Here is a 22,705-nt window from a genome sequence, read left to right on the forward strand (position 1 = left end):
ATACTGAATCTCCCACTCTTTTTCTACACCTTTCCACTCTCACTAGACTGGTATTTTCTCACTGGCTTTCACAAACACCACTGGCCTCCTCTCCACCAATCTACTCCTCTAAAATCCATCTTCCATACTGATAGCATAGTGATCCTTTGAAACAGACTGGCAGCAAGTCTCTTCCCTGATTAATTTCTTTCACTATTTCATAATCACTTGCAGTGTAAATTTCAGTTTCCTTATGTAACATCCAAGGTTAATGTTGTTCAGTCACTAAGTCTGTCTGACTCTGTGACCCCATGAACTGCACACGCCAGGTTTCACTATGAGTTTGCTCAAACTCACGTCCATTGAGTTAGTGATGGCCATTCAGCCATCTCATCCTCTGTTGCCCCCTTCTCCACTTGCCCTCGATTTTTCCCAGCATCACAGTCTTTCCAATGAGTCGACTCTTTCATCAGGTGGCCAAGGTATTGGAGCTTCAACTTCAGCATCAGTCCTTCCAGTGACTCCATGGTTGATTTCCTTTAGGATTGACTGTTTTGATTTCCTTGCTGTCCAAAGGACTCTCAAGAGTCTTCATCAGTACCACAGTTCAAAAGCATCGATTCATCGTGCTCAGCCTTCTTTAAAGTTAATGTAACAGGAGTTAATGTGTATAAGGTGCTTGAACAGTGCCTCCACACTATGTACTATAGAAGTGTTTGCTGTTTTTTTTTTTTTTTTAATGACCTGATCTCCACTGTCCTTTTCAATCTAAAACACTGTCACTCTATGACAATTATTGCTCACAATTTTCCAAGCACACTGCACTGTTAACTCTAGGTGTATGCGCGCGCGCGCGCGCACACACACACACACACACACGACTCCACTTTTTAGATGACCTGGTTGCCCCCACCTATGCGTGGAACTCGTAATCTTCTTTAAATCTCACCTCTCATAGTGTTTCATAGCCCCCTTCCATATACCACATTGTTAATTTCTTCCAATTTGATGTAATTTCTGCGTGTTGTACTGTTTCTTCATCACCTTGGGTTATAATTTGCTTTTATGTTCCTCTGCTCTAACAGGGAGTGAGCTCCTAGAACGCAGGGATTCTATCTTGCTTATTCAAATCCTCATCAAAATACTGGAACGCACGCGGTAAGCACCTCGTAGGCATTTAGAAAAATATTGAGCAAATGAAAACTGTAGACTATAATTAGACAAAATGTAATTAAGGACATTTTATGATACAGAAAGAAAATTCAACTTGGGAAGAAAAAGGAAGTTTAATCAAAATCTGTAGAACTGTAGTTTAATTTCGAGCTAGCCAATGATGGCCGCGGTGTCCCCAAAGCCCATATGGTTAAGAGATCCTGGCTTTTGGATTCGTTGTTGCGGCCTCGCGTGTTGTAGGAGTGTAATCAATATGTTAATATCACCTGCTCTTCTTTGCGGTCAGGAGGAGGGAATTTTATTCCACTTTCTGCAAAATTTCTGTGTCTCAGTAGGGGTTGGAGGACCTGGTCTGCCAGTCCCCTGAAAGGCTTTCCTTTTTCGTTTACCCTCGGAGGCCACCAGTGGCACGGGCGCCCCAGCACCCCGCCGCGTGCGCTCCCTCGGAGCAGCCCAGCCCCGGGTTGACCGCGGAGACGCGGTCCCTGGCGCCGGGTTCGTCCCGCCTCCAGCATCACGTGCGCCAAGGATGCTAACTTCCCCCTCCTCCTCCCGCGGCGTCCCCTCCGCCTCTGCGGCCTCCTTCTGCTGAGCGTGTGCGAGTCAGACTGCGCGAGGGGGCGCGAGCGGGCGGGCGCAGCCGGAGCCCGCAGCCCTGGCGCCCGTCGCCGCCCGCAGCTCCGCAATATGCCGCCGCGGCCCTCTGGCTCTCGGCCATGGCGAGGCTCAGCCGGCGCGTCCCTTGCACCCTGCTCCTTGGCCTGGCCGCGGTGCTGCTGAAGGCGAGGCTGGTCCCCGCGGCCGCCAGAGCCGAGCTCAGCCGCTCAGACCTCAGCCTCATCCAGCAGCAGCAGCAGCAGCAAAGGCAGCGGGAGGAAGCTGAGGAAGAGAGGCCGGAGGTGCCCGGGGCATCCTCTACAGCCGCTGCTCCAGGTAGGTCCCGGGAGCCCGGCCCTGCCTTTCCATCTCCGCCGGCGACTCTTCTGATTTCACTGGCGGCCTCGCACAATCCCTAGCCAGATGGTTTTCCATCGCCTGACTCTACCCACCCCCCACCTCCCCAGCCTTCCTGCCCAGGACTGGGGCTTAGCTTTGGTTTCTGGAATCTGCCCTTTGGGTGATGAGCTTTCTGGTAAGCGGAGAGTACTGCAGTGGGGCGGGGAGGGGTCGGGAGGGATGGGATTGAGAGACTGCCTAGATTGATCCTTTTCTTCTCCTCCCTTCCTGAATTTTCCCTCTGCCCTGGGGATGATTGTGTACACACACACACACACACACACACACACGGTTCTCAAATCCTTCTAGCCTGGGGATGATTTACACACACACACACACACACACACACACACACACGGTTCTCACATCCCTTTAGCCTTCTGTTCTGTAACGTTTTTTCTCCTGGAGACTGAAAAATTTTGCGATAGACACCCACACACCCCTTTTCATCATCTGGCTCAGCCTGTATATTTAAATTTGGCTCTAGAGAAAAATCTTGATTTATTTTATTATTTATTTCTATCTCTTCTTAAGCTGGGAATGGTTTTAAGGCAGTTTGCAAGAACGTCTTCTGTTTAATAAAAATGAAACAAACCAAAAATGAAATAGGAGTTTGTGATTGAAAGAAAGGGAAAAGGAGAGAGGGGGTGGTTGAGATCAAGTCTGTAGTGGATGTTGGTATAGCAAAGCCTGCCCCCAGAGAGGGGAATCTCCTTACTTGTTAGTAGGAGTAATGAGGCAGATTCTCCGCACTATTCAGTGAGGGTGAGGAAGTCCCTTTCAGTACTGTAACAGTCCCTCCATTCCTGCCTGGTTCCCCTCCATTAAGGCTCCACCGGTAAGCAAAAAGCGGGATTGTCCATTTTAATAGCCTCTCTCCACCCCCCACCCCAGTTCCCTTCCCTACTGTAGAAGCTGCCTGCTATTTGGAAAGAAAAAAAGCCATCAGTTTTTTTTTTTTTTTGGCGAATGGACTTAGGTTTCTGCAAAACCAAAGTGAATTGTAGCATTTAATTTTGCTTTAACATCCTGCCTAGTAACATCATACCAGATGCCGAAAATGAGATTTTTGAAGAGTAGGATTCAGTATCTTATTTTTTACTGCTTGTTCATCCTCAAAGAGCAGTATTCTGACAACACCAGCTGTGATTCCTGACAGAGCCAGGATGATTTAATTTATCAGAGTGCTCTGAGCAAAGGATGAAATCACCAAAGTGTGGAGGAAAGGATGTGTTTCTGGCACCCTTTTAAACCAATTAATAAGACTTGAGCATGGCTGAAAGTCCTGAAAGGTGTGTGGAGGGTGGTGGTTTTCCTTCCTGGCTTTTTATAACTGACATTGCTAACCACAGAGCTTCGATGAGGCAGCTGTTAGACACAATGTTTGCTGAATTTAAGGAAATCAGAGATAGAGTGATTGAGAGCCTGTCTTCATGATTTCATAAATTACGGAACAGAAGTCTGAGAGTAGAGATGAATTATGGTTTGCAGTATATTTTTATTTGGATTTATCTTTCAGAAATATTCGTAACATGGGTTTTGACTACTGCCGTTGTGAAATAATATGAGAAACTTCTGTATCCTGCATGCATGTGAAAATATTTGCTTTCTGATATTTGGGATAGAATATTTTTGAAAAGGATTATTTGGGGGGAAGTACAGTTTTGGAGCATATTTACCTATTAGATTAATGGAGATAAAGGAACCACTAGTGAACAGAGCAGACTCGAGCCTCAAATGTAATATGACTCTTGCATTTCCCTCAAAAACTCTACCTCTCCAAGGCAGTGCCAACCAGGAGAGCAATTCAGATGATTGCTGTTTTAGTTAGAGATATTGGGTTGCATCTCTGGAGAAGGGAACGGCAATCCACTCTAGTATTCTTGCCTGGAGAATCTCAGGGACAGAGAAGCCTGGTGGGCTACAGTCCGTGGGGTCGCAGGGAGTCGGACACGACTGAGCGACTAACACACACATTCGGCTGCCCATTGAAACACAACCCGTACACAAAGAAGTTAAATATTCCTCTGAGCACATTGTGGTCTACATTGAACTGGTCTTCCTGCTTCAACCTTTGTTCCTCTACTCTCTGTTCTCCTCACACAGTTAGTAATCTTTTAAAAAATATTAAAAAGGACCATTTCAGCTCACAGTCCCACAGTGACTTCCCGTGGCTCTCACACTAGATGCCCAGACCCTGAAAATGGACTTCAAAGGCCTGGATCCTCTATGCCTACCTCCTTCCTGTGTCCCTTGGCTCTCACTCTGAGTGCTGGGGCCACACTCTCCCTCTGCTTCTTCAGTTGGCAAGTGGGCTCTGGTGTCGGACCTTTGTGCTTTTCATTTTCTCTGCCTGGAATTCTGGACCTTCACATTCATCAGATTTGCTCAGATATCACTAGAACAGAGAAGCTTTTCTGACCGCTATATTAAATAGCAATCTGCATGCTCTTTTCCTACCAATTCTCCTCCGTGGCATTTAATATCCTCAGCCCTTCTTGTAAACCTGTCTCCTCTTACTAGAATGTAAGCTCTCTGAGGGCATGAACTTTGCTTTGTTCATTATTACATAGAATTATTACATATCTTTCTAGCACCTAGAAGAGCATATGTGACTCATAGGCACACATTAAGTTTTTTGAATGAATAAACTAAAATGCTGGCATTGGGCATCTCTTTTACTTTGAGTTTATGTTATTTAACATCTTGTGAAATTCTTCATTGAAATTTAGCAGGGGCATATAAAAATAAATAGTAGGTAGAAATATTTATAGGAGGAGGTTATAAAGTGCATTTATCTTGGACTTTTAATTTTAGCTAATTTCACTGTTTATCTTAAGTTGATTGCAGACAACTTCTAGAACAATACTTAAGTCCACTTTTTAGGTTCTGTCAAGAAGATTCTTTACCCAGGCGCACTTATAATTCTCTTATGACCTAGGAGGGTATTATATACCTTTAAATAGCTCTGACTGAGCCTGACAGTTCTTTCTTTGCCTCTGTATGGTGCTTCTGATTTTTCAGACATTTGCCCTTCTCAGGCAAAATGTAGAAAACTAATAAGATGTGTTTAGTGACTCGTATATGATTGAGCTTCATAAGTCCATATAGAAAAACTGACGACTTTTATTTCAGATTTTATTACTTTCAAAATTTTTGTCTCTTTATATAGCTGAGAAATAAGAAAGTGATGTTAAAAGAAGTTGAATATGCGATTTATAAAATCAAGGTATAAAAACAAATCTTTGTTACCTCATTAATTTCCAAAACATCATCCTCAGAGTAGCGAGAAAAAAGATGAAAGTTGAGATCTATTTTCTCTAGTGTCTACAGCAGCTCTGATTTCTCCATCTGCACCAGTAACTGTTAGAAATAAATATTTGAGGGATGAGGGAAGAATTAATTTGAGGGTTGGTAATAACTGAAACAATAATATCATATCCAGTCTGATGGCCTATTAGATGGGAGACATACTGGGGGTTGGGGTGAGCAGAGCTGGAGAAAATGACGAGCTCCATTTCAGATTCTCCACGTGAAGTACAGACACAGGGAACCTCCACGGATTTTTATAAAAGTCTTCTGCATACAATGAAAGCTTGTTGAGGGGTATGTTTTCACAGTATAAGTGTGTGTTTATACTGATATACTGTTTATATCAGTGATTGTGTGTTTCACTGATTCAGTTCAGTTGCTCAGTCATGTCCGACTCTTTGTGACCCCATGGACTGCAGCACACTAGGCTTCCCTGTCCATCACCATCTCCCCTTGCTTTCTCAAACTTATGTCCATTGAGTCAGTGATGCCATCCAACCATCTCGTTCTCTGTCATCTCCTTCTCCTCTCGCCTTCAGTCTTTCCCAGCATCAGAGTCTTTTCTAATGAGTCGACTCTTTGCATCAGGTCGCCAAAGTATTGGAGCTGCGCATCAGTCCTTCCAATGAATATTCAGGACTGATTTCCTTTAGGATTGACTGGTTTGATTTCCTTGCAGTCCAAGGGACTCTCAAGAGTCTTCTCCAATGTCATGGTTCAAAAGTATCAATTTGTCGGTGCTCAGCTTTCTTTATGGTCCTACTCTCATATCTGTACATGATTACTAGAAAAACCATAGCTTTGACTATATGGTCCTTTGTTGGCAAAGGACCAACAACCTTTAGAGACAAGATATAGACAACCATATGTTGTCTCTGCTTTTTAATATGCTGTCTAGGTTTGTCATAGCTTTTCTTCCAAGGAGCAATTTTAATTTCATGGTTGCAGTTACCATCTGCAGTGGTTTTGGAGCCCAAGAAAATAAAGTCTGACACTGTTTCCATTGTTTCTCCATCTATTTGCCATGAAGTGATGAGATTGGATGCCATGATATTCGTTTTTTCAATGTTGAGTTTTAAGCCAAGTTTTTCACTTTTCTCTTTCACTTTCATCTGCCATAAGGGTGGTGTCATCTGCATATCTGAGGTTATTAATATTTCTCCTGGCAATCTTGGTTACAGCTTGTGCTTCATCCAGCCCAGCGTTTCTCATGATGTACTCTGTATGTAAGTTAAATAAGCAGGTGACAATATATAGTCTTGATGTACTCCTTTCCTGATTTGGAACCGGTCTAGTTCCACGTCCAGTTCTAACTATTGCTTCTTGACCTGCATACAGATTTCTCAAGAGGCAGGTCAGGTGGTCTGGTATTAATCTACACAGTCAAAAAGGCTTTAGCATAATCAGTGAAGCAGAAGTAGATGTTTTTCTGGAACTCTTGCTTTTTCTATCATCCACCAGATGTTGGCAATTTGCTCTTTGGTTCTTCTGCCTTTTCTAAATCCAGCTTGAACATCTAAAGTTCTCAATTCACGCACTGTTGAAGCCTTGCTTGGAGAATTTTGAGCATTACTTTGCTAGTGTGTGAGATGAGTGCAGTTGTGCAGTAGTTTGAACATTCTTTGGCATTACCTTTCTTTGGGATTGGAATGAAAACTGACCTTTTCCAGTCCTATGGCCACTGCTGAGATTTCTAAATTTGCTGGCCTTTTGAGTATAGCACTTTAACAGCATCATCTTTTAGGACTTGAAATAGCTCAGCTGGAATTCCATCACCTTCATTAGCTTTGTTCATAGTGATGCTTCCTAAGGCCCGCTTCACTTCGCAGTCCAGGATATCTGGCTATAGGTCAGTGATCACACCATCATGGTTATCTGTGTCATTAAGATCTTTTTTGTATAGTTCGTCTGTGTATTCTTGCCACCTCTTCTTAGTATCTTCTGCTTCTGTTAAGTGCATACCATTTCACTGATAAGTAGTTTTAAACCTTTTAGCTTGGAAAATGTCAAATATATAGAAAGTAAAGGATAGTATTCATAAAGCCATACCCATCACCCAGCTTTAACAGTGATCAAATTCTGCTATCCCTGTTTTCCTTCACAGTTCCATTCATTTCTACTATGTGGGATTTGGGGGAAGTATGTACTTATATTAAAATGGACATACCTAAACTGTACACTTTTTAAACAATAAGCTAGTTTATTAGGTGGGGAAAGTGGTGCTTGATTTAGAGTTGCCACATTTTATGTATATATATATATATATATATTTAAACTGACATTAAAACTTTTATTATCACTCTATTTTTGTCTTGCAAAAAATTCAAAAGTCATTTTCAAGTTAGCTTATGATTATATACACTTTGTAAATATTAGTTTAAAAATATCAAAAGTCATAAAATGAAAAAAAAAAAGAACTATAGGAGCTATTTAATGGACATCCATACTTCAGATTCTGGTAGTAACATAAACTGTAGTCTCTTGACAAACAGATACACCCCTGTAAGCATTACCCCTATTAAGACAGAAGACATTTATATCACCTTAGAAAGTTCCCTCATGTCCCCTTCTCAGGCAGTCTTTGACCCTGACCCATTGACCACTGATTTGATTATTTTTGTCATTAATTTTGTGTTTTCTAGACTTCATAAAATAGAAGCATATATCATGTACTTCTTTGTCTAGCTTCTTTAGCTAAGTCTAATTTCCAACGGTTTTGTTGTTGCTTGTTGAGTAGTTTATTCCTTTATACTGCTGAGTAGTATTCCATTGTATGAATTATTGCAGTTTGATTTATCACTTCTATTGAAGGATATTTGGGTTATTTCAGTTTTAGCCATTGTAAATGAAGCTGCTACATTCTTGTACTTTTAAAGTTAAAACCTTTTTTATATTCTGTATAGCTGGGACCTATTTAACTTAATGAAATTTAAAAATAGTGAAATTCAGTGTAGAATATTACTCAATATATTACTCTATAATTTTTATTATGTTCAAAAAACTTGATTAAACTTCTTGATTTAAGCAGACCTGTTTGAAATCTCCCATCCATGAAGGCATTTGTTTAGATTTTTTTTTCTGTTCAAGGAATTTGAAAATCAGTAGAAATAGGACTAGACATTGACTGTTTTATTTAAAGTACTCATGCTTTGAAGGCCATCATCCCAGATGGAGTAATTATGATTTCTTTCCAGGATTTTAATCACTAAAGGGAGCCATTTCTTGGTGTTGATTACAGGTTGAAAAACTCATGCCATTGTGTTGAATTTCAGTTTGTTTCAGTGGTGGTTTTTCATTGTTCTTAATGTGCCTGAACAGAAACCATGAAATATTTTTCGGAAACAAAACTCTTCCACCTAAGTATATAAACATTGAACTTGAGTCTCTTTCAACAGTCTGTTTGACTAGGTTAGTGGCAGTATTGTCATTCATTGACCTGGTTTAGTGTAATGTGTCCTAATTTCTTTTTCATAGCCAAGTTGCCTTCCCTAGGAAATCGATACAAGATTTTCCATCTGCTGTTGGTAAAAAGAAGTATGCTTTGGAGTAGTTACCTGGAAAATTCTACAACTATGAAAGCTGTGTGCATTGTAGTGAAATATATAATAATCTTAAGAAAATAGCTTCTGTTTGCTTTGAAGATTCTGTTTGGAGATGTCTCTGTAATTGCCCTTTTGTGTAAGCACAATATGTCCAAGACATACCAGATTCTCTGCCTCTTACTTTTTTGTGACTGGGTTATAAGGACTAGGCAGCATTCTTGACTACTTGTTGATGATGTCTGTGAGTGTAAAGGCCAGTTCATTTGGACCTGAAATGAGAAGTGATTTTTGGGTGCCGTTTCATGTAGGGTAGAGGGTGTCAGTGAAGTGAAGTGAAAGTGGGTCAGTCGTGTCCCGATTCTTTGTGATCACATAGATGGTAGCCTGCCAGGCTCCTCTGTCCATGGAATTCTCTAGTCAAGAATACTGGAGTGGGTAGCCGTTCCCTTCTCCAGGGAATCTTCCCAAGCCAGGGATTGAACCCAGGTCTCCCTCACTGCAGCTGATTCTTTACCAGCTGAGCCACCAAGGAAGCTCAGCGGGTGTCAAGGAAAATAGCAATGCTTGTTTCAGATCTGCCTCAGTGACCTAGTGAACCACGATTGCAGAGTGTCTCAGCAGTGTCTTGGGCTTCTCTGAAGCCTTGAGTTGATAATACCCGTAAATCTCTCCATGTTAAGCTTCTCTGTCTTGCATGGAAACTAAGATTTTAAATTAATTTTATTTATATGTGACCGAGATTTCAGTTGCTATTTACTGTGCTTTTTTTTTTTTTTCTCAACTAGGTTTCTATATCATAACGCTTGAGGGGCTAATTTAAAATTAAACATTTACTGGTTATCATCAGTTATTGTACCTAGTTTACTTTGGTTTCTGTTCAGTAGAGAAATAGCATTTATAAACTATATACTCTTAACTCACTCGTTAGCTGTGCTGAAATTTAGAACACTCATATAGCTAAGCCAATGACAGTTCTTATCTGTGGACCTAAATATTAATTGGGCTTTCATTGACCACTTGACTAGTTGGAAGCTGGTTGAAATATCCAGCCTCAACTCAAGGCTTGTACTGTGAGGCCTTTGGGTTACCTTGGTGGTAAGTGCTCCAGGGATGTTGTAGAATTTCATATCCATTGTCTTAATACCAGTGTCCCTGGTTTTATTCATACCTACCTATTCCAATTCTTTTTTGTAACAGAAATATGATACAATAGAAACAGAATGGGAGATGGATGCTTTGTTTTTTCTAATGGGTTAACTATAACCAGGAATTGAAGCTACAAGGTCCTGGATTTTGTGACCCATTCCACCCTTGCCTGTCTCCCCATCCTGCCCCCCACCAGCAGTATTTTTAGAAATGATAGAAATTAATCTGCCTGCAGTGTGGGAGACCCACATTTATCCATGGATCAGGAAGAGCCCCTGGAGAAGGGAATGACTACCCACTCCAGTATTCTTTCCTAGAGAATTCCATGGACAGAGGAGCCTGGCCGGCTACAATCCATGGGGTCGCAGAGAGTCAGACATGACTGAGTGACTAACCCTAGGTTAAAGCTGTCAAAATATGGCTGTATATAGTTAAAACTTAAGTCTTGGAATAGTTGGCTCTTGGAACTGGGATGAGGTAGAAATGGCCTCCTAAATGCTTTGCTTTGGCTCTGTTTGAAAAGTATATGACATAAGCTGAAACACTTTAAGAAAAAAATCTGGTAATTTGTAAATCTTTTTTTTTTTTTTTAAGACAGTTATTTTTTAATTGAAATATCATTGATTTACAATGTTATATGTTTCAGGTGTACAACTATAGTGATTCATAATTCTTAAAGGTTATATACTCCATTTATAGTTATTATATTCTCTGTGCTATACAATACATCCTTCTAGCTTATTTATCTAATATGCAGTAGTTTTTGCCTCTTAAATCCCTACCCCCGTCTTCCCTCTGCCCCCATAACCATTAGTTTGTTCTCTGTATCTGAAGTAGTTTGTTTTTATTTATTCTTATTTTTAAATTTTTATTGACGTATAGCTGCTTTATAATATTGTGTTAGTTTTTGGTGTACAGCAAAGTGATTCAGTTATATATATATATATATATATACATACACACATACATATATCTGTACACATACATGTGGCTCAGACAGTAAAAAATCTGCAATGTGGGGGACCTAGGTTCGATTCCTAGGTCAGGAAGATCCCCTGGAAAAGGGTGTGGCTACTCACGCCAGTATTCTTGCCTGGAGAATTCCATGGACGGAGAGGAGTCTGGCCGACTACAGTCCATGGGGTTGCAAATAGTCGGACACGACTGAGCACCTACCTCTTTCACATACGTACAAATATCCATATCCATATATATATATATTTATGTGTGTGTGTGCTAAGTCACTTCAGTCGTGTCTGACTCTTTGCGACCCTGTGGACTGTAGCCTGCCAGTTTCCTCTGTCCATGGGATTCTCCAGGCAAGAATACTAGAGTAGGTTGCCATTTCCTCCTCCAGGGGATCTTCCTGACCCAGGGATCAAACCGCATGTCCTGCGGCTTCTTCATTGCAGGTGGATTCTATACCATCTGAGCCACCAGGGAAGGCCGTATATATACACACGTATATTATATGTTCTTTTTCAGGTTTTTTTCCATTATACATCATTAACAAGATATTGAATATAGTTCCTGTGCTATGCAGTAGGTCCTTCTTGTTTATCTGTTTTATATATAATAGTGTGTATATGTTACTCCCAAATTCCTATTTTATCCCTTCTCACTGTCTTTCCCTTTTTTAACTATAAGGTTTTTTTTTAATGTCCGTTTCTGTTTTATAAATAGGTTCATTCGTATCATTCTTTTCAGATTCCACATATAAGTGATCCCATGATATTTCTCTTTCTCTGATTTACTTCACTTCATATGATAATCTCCAGGTCCCACATCCACATCTTAAAAGAAATTGTGGTACCACCTGGCAGATACAAAGCCTGATAACACTGTTACTTAAGGATAATTTGATTTTCTTCACAGCAAATATGACTAAGATAAGTGAGCTCTTTCCTTACCAACGAATTCAATTTTGTGAATCAGAAGAGTCAAAAAAATGTATTTTTAAATTGCTTCTATGCCATGGTATTTCAGATAGGAAAGAAGTCGTGCGAATCAGTAAAGCTTGGTGAATCTTCTTCTCCCCTGGTATGTGTAAGGGACTCACTGTCCCTTATACTTATATGGCAGAGGTTCTAGGGAACCAGTGCAGGGTGTAGTGAGCTCCCTGCAATTAATTACACAGTCAGCAGTTACCTAGTGTTGAGATCAGCTGTAAGATTTTCAAAGCAATCCTTGACCCCCAAAAGGTTAAGAAAACCTGCCATGGTTAATTAGGCCTTTGTAAGTGGACTCAATGAGGACAAGGGTAACATTCAGACTCAGATAACATTTTTCTGTTCTTTTTTAATATGTAAAGTTCCTGTTATTGTGTGTCTGTGATGGGTAAAACTAGCATTTCGGTGACATAACCAATCCTGCCAGAAGGCCTTAACCCTTAAAGGAACTGACTGCTTGAGATGCATGTACCTTGGCTGATTCTTTCAACCTTTGGCTTTTCCTTTCTGTTTATAGAGTGGCTACCAAAATGCAGCAGTTATCTTTTTTCAAAATTTTAATTAATGTATTTTTGGTTACACTGAGTCTTCACTGCTGTGCTCAGGCTTTGTCTCATTGCAGCGAGTGGGAGCTCCTCGCAGTTGTGACACACAGGCTTATCAAACAGCGGCTTCCTTTGAAGCGCAGCCCAGGTTGTAGGCAGCGGGGCTTCGGTAGTTGTGGTGCGTGGGCTCAGTTGCTCTGCAGCGTGTGCAGTCTTCCCGGACCAGGGATCAAACCCATGTCCCCTACACCAGCAGGCAGATGTACCGATACAGTGGCGGTATCCACTGTACTGCCAGGGAAGTCCCAGGTTTATCTTTTGATAAACTACGTGACTTTGAATTGTTTTGCATCCAGGTTTCATTATATAATAACCTGGTGGGATATCTTATACCTGAAAAAAGCCCTCTGTTCAGAATTTTTTGGCAGTCAACCCAGAAACTCTCTGGATTTTGGCTCTTGGCTCTTGCACTGAAGGATAGAGTCACAAAGATTAAGTTAATATCTTAACAAGGGCTCTGATGACTTTGTGATTCATCCAATCCCTCAGGCCTGATGATAAACTTCAATCAGTTTTAGCAGATGAGGGCCTGCCCTGGTTGTTATTAGTTTACAGAGAAGGCATTTATAAAAATGTAAGCTCTTTCCCACCTGCTGAAATAAGTATTAATCTTTGGTTTTAAAACAGTTTCTGGGTCAAAATAGTAACTTCAGCCTACTGTGACTCAAGTTGTGGTTTGAACTTGCTCTCTTTATCACCAGTGCTGTTCTAGGCTTTCAGAATTTTAGAATATCATCTCTAAACTTACTGAGACTCGTTTTCCTTGCGGTTTTTGATTTACACCTCTCCTAGTTTTACTAATAACTGACTGCGTTGGAAAAGCTAGATGCTACGAAGAGTAAATAACAGAGTGATTCCTTGTTTTGAGAAGTGGCTTAATATTGCACATTTTTTCTTTCATTTGAAAGTCCAAATGGAAAAATTTATGTTTCAACACATTCTGATGTTCCAAAGATAAATAATAGCATGTGTTGAGACTTGGAAAACTAAAGCTTCAGAAAACAGTGTAAGTGCACAGGCAGGGAGGTAAAAACAATGTAAGCTCCCTGACAAATCTGGGTTTTTCTGTGGCCATTGTGTATCCTGTATGTAAGGACTGGCTCACAGACTAGAGCTCTATGCAGGGTCTACGTGTGGGACCCTTTATGGATCCAGCAGCTTAGAGATCTGACAAAGAAAGAGGAAAATACAGTGACCCACATTTACTCCCCTTTCTTTGTATCAGTATTCTTTGTAGTGAAGTCTGAAGTTTGTAACTTTTGAATAATTTGCTATGCAGTAATTACATGATATTTTAGAGTTATACTTAAGTATCATTACAACCATAAAATATTCGATACTGTAACATGTAGATAATTAAAATGTCTTTATGTTCTAAAACGTAAAAGTAGAAAAAGATTTTTTTCATTCCACATTCTCTCTTCTCACTCTCCCTTCTCACAAGGTGATCTCATCTACTCCAGTTGCTTTAAATACTATCTATAGGCTAAGACTCCCCAGAGTGTACTTCTGAATATATCCACCAATTATTTTGACATCTTTATCTGGATAGATTTCAAGATTTTCTGTTAAACCATGCCTAAGTCTGGATTCTTCATTTCTTACCACACCTTCCAGGATAAAAAAATCCTCTCCTGGCTTTTTTTTTTTTTTAACTGCAGTCCCTATGCTATACACTACCTTCCAGAACTTACGTTAACTAGCAGTTTTTACCTTTCACCTACCTTCAGTCATCCTTGTTGTTAACTAAAAACTCCACTGTTACTAAAGTGCCCCTGTGACCAATAAGGAGAATTGAGGATGCTGTCCTTGCCACTTCCTTCTTCTCCTGGCCCGTCACCAAACCCATCAAGTCTGTTTCCTAAGTATTTCTCATCTGTTAACTTCTCATCTTCACTGCCCCTCCGTCAGCCCAGGTTACTCTTAATGCTCTAGTTGGGTTCGCATATTGACTGGCCTCCCTGTGTCCATTCTTGGTGCTGTGAAATCCATGCCCTAGAGCAACGATGGAGACCATCCACCCACACCCACAGTAGCGGTTATTTTATTTTTAAGTACAAACCTGATCAGGCTTCCCAAGACATTGAGAACCAATGACCTGTGTGTAAAAGTCTGTGTGCTCTCCTGCCCTGTCTCAGTGCCAGCTTCTCTCCTGCTTCATCACTACACTCCTGCTCTCTGTGCCTTGAGTGTGACAGGTTTTGCTCCTCAGCACCTTTGCAGGTTGTTTCTCTGCTTGCAGTACTTCCCTGCTCCAACATGCACACACCTTCTGCCCCCGCCCTTCCCTCCCCTAATTCATCCAAACTTCCAGTATTAGCTTAAGTGCTACTTCGTTGGATTTTCTTTGGCTTTCCAGTCTGAACTAGGTTCCTCTGCTATTCTGTGCTCTCATAAGCATTTTATAATTGCTCAGGGTCTGTAGTTGAGCTGTAACTAGGCACCTTAATTCCTAGCTAGGCATCTTGTTCCATAATTCCATATTTGTCTTCACCTCTATATTGGAAGCCAGGGGAGGCCAGATGCAATAATTGTTTTGGTTGGGGCCATATCTTGTATAAATAGTCATTGAGTGAAAAAAATAATAACTCCATGTGGATAAATATGTGCCGTTGAGTATCTTCTTTCTTTCCCTAGCTTGAGTGGGTTTCTCTAGTGAGTATATATATGAAAAGAACATTATATAGGGAAAAGGCTGTAGTCTTGCAGAATGAAGTGGCCAAAGTATGCAGGTTTTGGATCAAGAGCAATGTTGGCTTTAAAAAAAATTGATTGAAAGAGGAACTGATATTTATTTGGATTTAACTCAACATCAGATCAGATCAGTCGCTCAGTTGTGTCCGACTCTTTGCAACCCCATGAATCGAAGCACGCCAGGGCTCCCTGTTCAACACCAACTCCCGGAGTTCACTGAGACTCACGTCCATCGAGTTAGTGATGCCATCCAGCCATCTCATCCTCTGTCGTCCCCTTCTCCTCCTGCCCCCAATCCCTCACAGCATTAGAGTCTTTTCCAATGAGTCAACTTTTCGCATGAGGTGGCCAAAGTACTGGAGTTTCAGCTTTAGCATCAGTCCTTCCAAAGAAATCCCAGGGCTGATCTCCTTCAGGATGGACTGGTTGGATCTCCTTGCAGTCCAAGGGACTCTCAAGAGTCTTCTCCAACACCACAGTTCAAAAGCATCAATTCTTCGGTGCTCAGCTTTCTTCACAGTCCAACTCTCACATCCATACATGACCACAGGAAAAACCATAGCCTTGACTAGACGGACCTTATATGTTAGTTTATATATGGTGCTGCAGATAACATACAAGATTCCTATAGGAACTGATTTCATTCATTTTTTTTTTTCCTTTTTTAAACAAAACTCTCATTGCAGAGAACCCTTGGTGGGGACATAGAAAGACCACAAATGCTAAGAGTGTGATAAATGCTGTATTAGAGGAATATATAGAAGACTGTGGGAACCCAGGTTTGGGGGAAATGATTTAGCCTGTTTCCTGGAAGAAAGAACACTTAAAGTGAAACCAAAGTGATAAAAGCAGAAAGAAATATTTTTTTTAAGTCATTTTATTTATTTTTAGCTATCCTGGTTCTTTGTTGCTACATGGGCTTTTCTCTAGTTGCGGCGATAAGGCTTCTCATTGCTGTGGCTTCTCTTGCTGCAGAGCATGGGCTCTAGGGCACGCAGGCTTCAGTATCTGCAGCACGTGGGCTCAGGAGTTGCAGTTCCTCGGCTCTAGAGCACAGACTCAGTACTTGTGGTGCATGGGCCTTGTTCCACGTATATGGGATCCTCCCATGTCGGGGATCAATACTCATGCCTCCTGCATTGGTAGGCAGGTTCTTTACCACTGAGCCACTAGGGAAACCCAGAAATAATTTATTTTTGACTAAGGTCTATTTTTTCATTTCTTTGTGATTAACAGTACGATAATTCTTTTCCCTGTAATATCTTATATTCTCTAGAATTCTTTTTCTTTCCTTTAATTCCTCTTTATTTCGTATCCCTAATGGCTCACCATTCCATACTGTTATGAAGAAAAAGACCATAGTTCTTCCACTGTGCTCACATTTCCTGAAGACCAGACTGATGTGCATACTTCTTTCTAAACAAAGAAATGGAATTCAGGATTCAAACATAAGCCCCATTTCTATCAGTTTAGATCTGCTGTAACCTAGCAGAGACTTCATCTTGCCTCTGCACTGATATGTAGCCGAAATACTTTCCCCTGCAGTTAGCTATGAGCTGTCGCCACCTTGACCAACTTGTGCTGTTTTTTTAGCATCTCAGCTCTCCACATGAACACAACACTGAGAGCTGTGTCTTGACATTTCTTGTAACCTCCCTCTCCCATCTGGGCCAAACTGTTGGCCATTACCCCAGTCTGTCTCGGAAACAGCCTGGCTTCTCTTCTTTCCTCTTTAGTGACCCGCAATTTCATTTCCACACCCCACCGCAAGGCAGTGAGTGATTTAAAATTTGTTAATGATTGTGATTGTACCATCTGAATTGTACTTTAAAGAAATGTAATTGCACATAACAGTTGCCTGGTTTTCTGCTAAATGGGAAAGTTTAAGAAAACTAATAGAGAGGAATTTTATGTATTCATGAACTTTTTCTCCATTAAGATACTCTAGAGGTGTCTTCATAGCAAGAGGCCATTTAACTGACATTATCTAAGCATGAGAAAAGGTCTCACACTTGTGTGTAAGTCACTTCACTTGGGTCCAACTCTTTGCAACCCTATGGACTGCAGCCCGCTCATGGGGCTCCTCTGTCCATAGGATTCCCCAGACAAGATTACTGCAGTGGGTTGCCATGCCTTCCTCCAGGGGATCTTCCCCTCCCAGCGATTGAACCCACGTCTCTGTCTCCTGAATTAGCTGGCAGGTTCCTAGGAAGCCCTCTCACATTTACGTGAAGCTGTATGCTCGGATGTATTTTTGTGGATCAAGTTCAGGTTTGTTCTTACCACTTTAAAGCACCCTATCATGCAGTTTTTGTGTTTTTTAAAAAGCCCTTAAATTTTGTACATCTTCCCGGCTGGGGGAGCTGAGACACTGAGGCAGGTGGCTTGCCAGGGGGAGCATATGGGCTGACGCACGCTGTTCCGCCTCGGGCTCCAGCTCACTGTGTCTGCTGCATTTGCTCTGAGGATGATGGTGTGCTATGCTGTCTTTTGGGCTTTCAGAGACTGAGGAGGAGATGATAGCACATACACCACCATTCAGCATGTGAACTGTACGTACATGATTCACAGGGAAGAGGCAATATATTACCCTATTTAATGAAAGACATCGTCTTAGCCCAACAGATCTGCTCCCTGCTTTAGATCTGTTTCTCTCCCTTCTCTATGTGACCTGGGAAACCAGGATTCATCGATTCTGTCCTCTCCCCCACACTCACCTAGCACTCACTGGTTTCAGTTAAGTATTCATCAGAGTGTCTTCCGGGTTCATTCCTTCTGTTTCGTTCTCTCGGCCACTCGCTCATCTAGCCCATCCCCCTCTCCATCTGCTTGGACTCTGACAGTAATCTCCTAGGTCTCCCTGTGTTTTTCCTGCCCCTCACTCAAACCATACCCTTACTCCATGCATCTTCCTGAAACACCATTTTCATTTTTAAGCATTCATTATGTTTACATTTAAAATGTGAAGCCGTCTGTCAAGCTTCTATTCTTCAAATTTTTACAATGAATAAGGTACTGTATACCAAAAAATTGAATTATTGTAACAGGTATCCATATATCCTCCAAAATGCAACAGTTACTAAAATTTTGTTATTTTTACTTTATCTCTTTTATTATCTATCTACACACACACACATGGTATAGCAGAACCAGTTGAAACTTAGATTTATATATCCTGACTTCTCATGTCTAAAAGCTTTAGCATGCCTCTTTTAAGATCTGGGGAAACATTTAGTGGGCAGGTAATACATTTTTTTTGAAATGATAATTTTTTGAAATGGTAAAACAAGTACTAAAAACTTTTAATTGAACTGTATAAAAATGATCAAAGAAAAGATATAGAGCTTCAAGTACAGGATGAATGAATAAATGAATCTTACAGATTGTGCAGTATAGGTTTCACTTTGTTAATATTTGTACAATTAACATGTTACAAATCCACTTTCAGTTCAGTTCAGTCGCTCAGTTGTGTCCGACTCTTTGCGACCCCATGAACCACAGCACACCAGGCTTCCCTGTCCATCACCAACTCCTGGGAAAAAAATTGACTAGGTTGTGATAAGACTGAGTTTTGTATTGTTGTTCAGTTGCTAAGTCATGTCCAACTCTTTGCCTTCCCATGGACTGCATAAAGGTAGCATTTTAGCTTCATTATGCTCCAAAATGGGAGGTTCTGCCAGGCTTTCAATTTATCTTGTCTTTTGGTTGTTTCCTACCAGTCTAAGATCAATTCCCATTAGTCAGCTTTTTAAGTGTATCTTTGATGGTGGACATATATAGAACCATGTCTGGCTGGTACCTCTCTCCCCCTTTCTTCTGCTTATGCTGCCCTCATCCATCCACGTTTGATGGTCGAAATGGTAAGACGTAAAACCTGAGAGTTGTCATCAGTCATGTTCCCCACCATGTGGAGAAAGTGAGTCAGCCTGTGGATGGAAAGGATGAAGCCGATATAACAGAGGTGGAGCTCCTGGTTACAGTCATTCTCCAGATCAACTGGATAATTGCCATCCCTGTGGTTTGCTTGTAATTTTTCTTGTATCCATCAATTGATAAATTTCCCTTTTGCCTCGGGAAATTCTGGTTGATTTCTGTAACGATTTTAATCCAAAATGTTATAACTAGATTAATATGTTATTTCCAGTGGTAAGTCCTAACTCCAAGCAGATTTTAAATTCATTGACTCTTCCCTCCTCCCCCATTGTATGTGCTCAGTCATTCCTGACTCTTCGTGACCCTATAGACTGTAGCCCACCAAGCTCCTCTGTCCATGGGATTTCCCAGGCAAGAATACTGGAGTGGGTTGCCATTCCCTTCTCCAGGGGATCTTCCTGACCCAGGAATCGAACCTACGTCTCATATGTCTCCTGCATTGGCAGGTGGGTTCTTTACTGTTAGCACCACCTGGGAGCTACTGTTAGCACCCCATTGGCATTGCCCTAACTCTGTTTTATCCCTAACTCCATCAGAAACCAACTTAACTCTAGTCTTTTCATGAAGGTTTTTCAGTTCTCAATTATTTTTCTCTTGCTGCATCACTTGGTGATCTCTCTTTGGTGATTTAGTATTTGATAACACGGTATTTTGAATTAGTCCCTAATTGTTTCTGGTGTGTGTGTCTCTTCTGAATTCCTTTAGCGCATAGATATACTTTTTAATCCATTTTTACCTTCCAGAATGCCTGACACTCAGTAAGTGCGCAATAGAAGCATGGCATGTTGATTCCTAACATGCTGTGACACTGTATATTAAGACACATAGCTAAGGAACCAAGGGTCTTTTGTTAGGCACGTTATTCATTTGCTCTTCATGCCTGCTACAGTGCTAGAAAAATGGTAGGTGTGTGTAAATTCATGTTAATTAAAATATTCTTATATTTATGAATTTGGAGTAAATACTGATGATATTAAATGAATTTGAAGATGATGAAAATTGTATGATGCTCTAAGGTTGAGAGTGGTCAGTTGTGTGCAGTTCTTACACCTGGACTGCTTTGTCAGAGACAGTTTTTTCCCTTTTCTATATCTTTGTTCCCTTTTACTTCTACTTTTATTTTTTTGTCTCTCATTAGCACTCAGTTTTATCACTTTTTGGTCCGTGATGAAAGCCTCATGCCTCTCACTCCCTCTCCCTCTTTTTTCTCACTCACTTTCCCCCCACCTCACTTCACAGGACCAATTTAGATGTCCTAAGGATTCCAAACTGAAATCTTTTTTTCTCCTCCAAATACTGCTCTAGAGCCTCTGACTTACATAAACAAATCTCAAAATCTACATTGCAAACAAGTGCATTTAATTAATCAGTCCTCAGTAATTATCAAAGTTCTTTGTCACAAAATTCATAATAAATGAGGGCAGTCATGAGACTTCATGGCACTTTTAAAAAGCTGCCTGACTAGCTGACTTATGGTTCTTGATTGTGATGTTGACGTGGAGAGGCCTTGGAGAATTTGAGCCACAGAAGAAGGCCCATGTGGCGTGGCTGCCCTGAGGGGAGTGAGGTGAGAAGGTGATGGGATTGGGTGGTGAAGGCAAGCAGGACTTGGGTGTGGTTGTTTATGGCAGCTCACTGGGTTCTGTACGCTCACTTGCTCCTGTGTCTTTGTCAGAAGAGGAATTGTTCTCAGGCTCTGTAGTTTGGTGGCTATTCCATGGGCTTTGGAACTTGGACAGCTAGAATTCAAAATCTGTTCTGCCCCTTCTTAGGCGTGCTCTTGGGCAAACTAAACTTCCTCTGAGATAAAGATACTGAGACTTAACGTTGCAGCATTGTCAAGTACTAGAGTTGTTGTGAAACACCCAGAACTTAACAGGTACCTATCTATTACTGCTGTTATTAGAGATGGTTTTTAGTAAGTTAAGTATTTCAGAACTATGAGTGTTCTGTCTTGGTCTCTGGTGGTAAGGATTGAATAAGTAGACAGAAATGATAATGTGTCGATTTTTACCACTTTCTAGTAAATGAGGCTGGATTTCTTTTCATTGCTTTAATGTATTTCCTATAAGTTGATTCTAAAGAGAATGTTCCGTTAATAAGTTTTAAAGCATATTGTGGAATAAAGTTTCTGTTTTTCTTTTCAGACAACCTAGAAATGACATTGTCTTTGGAACCTTACCTCAAGCAAGCACGCAAAATATATTTGGAAGCCAAAAATTCATCTGTGAGCTTCCTGCTTTCACTGTTATAGTGATTACTTTTGTTTTGCTGAAAACACAACTTGGTTCTTAAGAAAGGCTGAATTCAAACAATAGTTTATATTATTCTTTTGTTATCTTTCCAGAAAATCTTAACACGATCTAGAATATTCTCAGCATACAAATAAGCCAATGAATACTGGCTGTGGTCCTTGGAAAACTATGTATTGAAAAGATAGTGTTTCTTTGTTGAACAAACAGGAATATTTTGCAGTTCACCTCCTGTCTTTTTGCTAGCCTTGGATTGTGCTGGGGAGAAGGATCTGTCCATGAAAATGATGTGTCTGGAAGCATTCTTGTTAGAAAAGAATTCTGCAAAGCAGATGAAATCTTATTTATTTTTGAATACAGCGTATCTCAGAGGAGTAGTAAATTATGTTTCTCTCTAGTATTGTGGTTCCTACCACAGCAGAGAAGGGCATTAACATCCTAATGGAGGCAGCTGATTGATTAACATATTGATTAGATCTAGAAGGTTGTGTTCTGTGAATTTGGTAGGGCAGTTGCATCTGACTAGTTTAAAATTTTCTGTTAACAACATTCACAAGTAAAACAAATTCTAAGGTGTTTTCATTAAAGGACGAGATGGAAGAATGAAATAGAATTATTATAAACTACACATTAAAAGTATTCAGAAATGATTTGCCATTCTTCTTTCTATAAGTAGGAAGCAAGAGGAAGTCATGCATTGTAAAGGCCAAATAAGATTCATCAGGAGTTTACTGAAAATTCCTAATCATGATGATATAGTTGTGTTCAAATTAAAGTAATAAACAAGATGAAGGTTTATAAAGCTAGTAGGACAAAAATAAATGAAAGCTCATAGTTTAGGAGTTATTTTTAGTCCACTTTGAATGTACACAGAAACAAAGGATTCAGTGTTAGTGATTTTTTTTTTTTTCGCTCTGTACTTACAGAGCCTGGCAATTGGCAGGAAGGCAATTATCAACCCTGGACTTGTGTTGGGTTCACAGTAATAACTTCCTGGGTGGTTGGTTCAGTGGATATATGTTTGCTTCTTGATTGGTTAGGTGGAATTGATTGACAGGTTGGGCACAGGCTAATAAGTCAGCTGTGTCTAAGTTGATGGCTGGCTAAATATAAGATTTGATCTT

At 40.7% G+C, this 22,705-nt stretch overlaps 1 protein-coding gene across 1 annotated transcript in view; it reads left to right on the top strand.

Annotated features, from left to right (window-relative positions):
• The first annotated feature begins 1,711 nt into the window (after positions 1–1,711).
• FAM171B (family with sequence similarity 171 member B) overlaps positions 1,712–22,705 on the top strand; it is a 76,110-nt gene continuing 55,116 nt past the window's right edge. Inside the window, exon 1 of the mRNA XM_086371356.1 lies at positions 1,712–2,085. Within this exon, the coding sequence (XP_086227482.1) occupies positions 1,869–2,085 (217 nt within the window). The 5' untranslated portion in view covers positions 1,712–1,868. The remainder of the gene's footprint in view (positions 2,086–22,705) is intronic.

This window comes from Bos grunniens, chromosome 2 (genome assembly GCF_055505025.1).
Source record: "Bos grunniens cultivar Pamir isolate PY7600 chromosome 2, Bosgru_T2T1.0, whole genome shotgun sequence".
In the NCBI taxonomy this organism is placed as follows: Eukaryota; Metazoa; Chordata; class Mammalia; order Artiodactyla; family Bovidae; genus Bos; species Bos grunniens.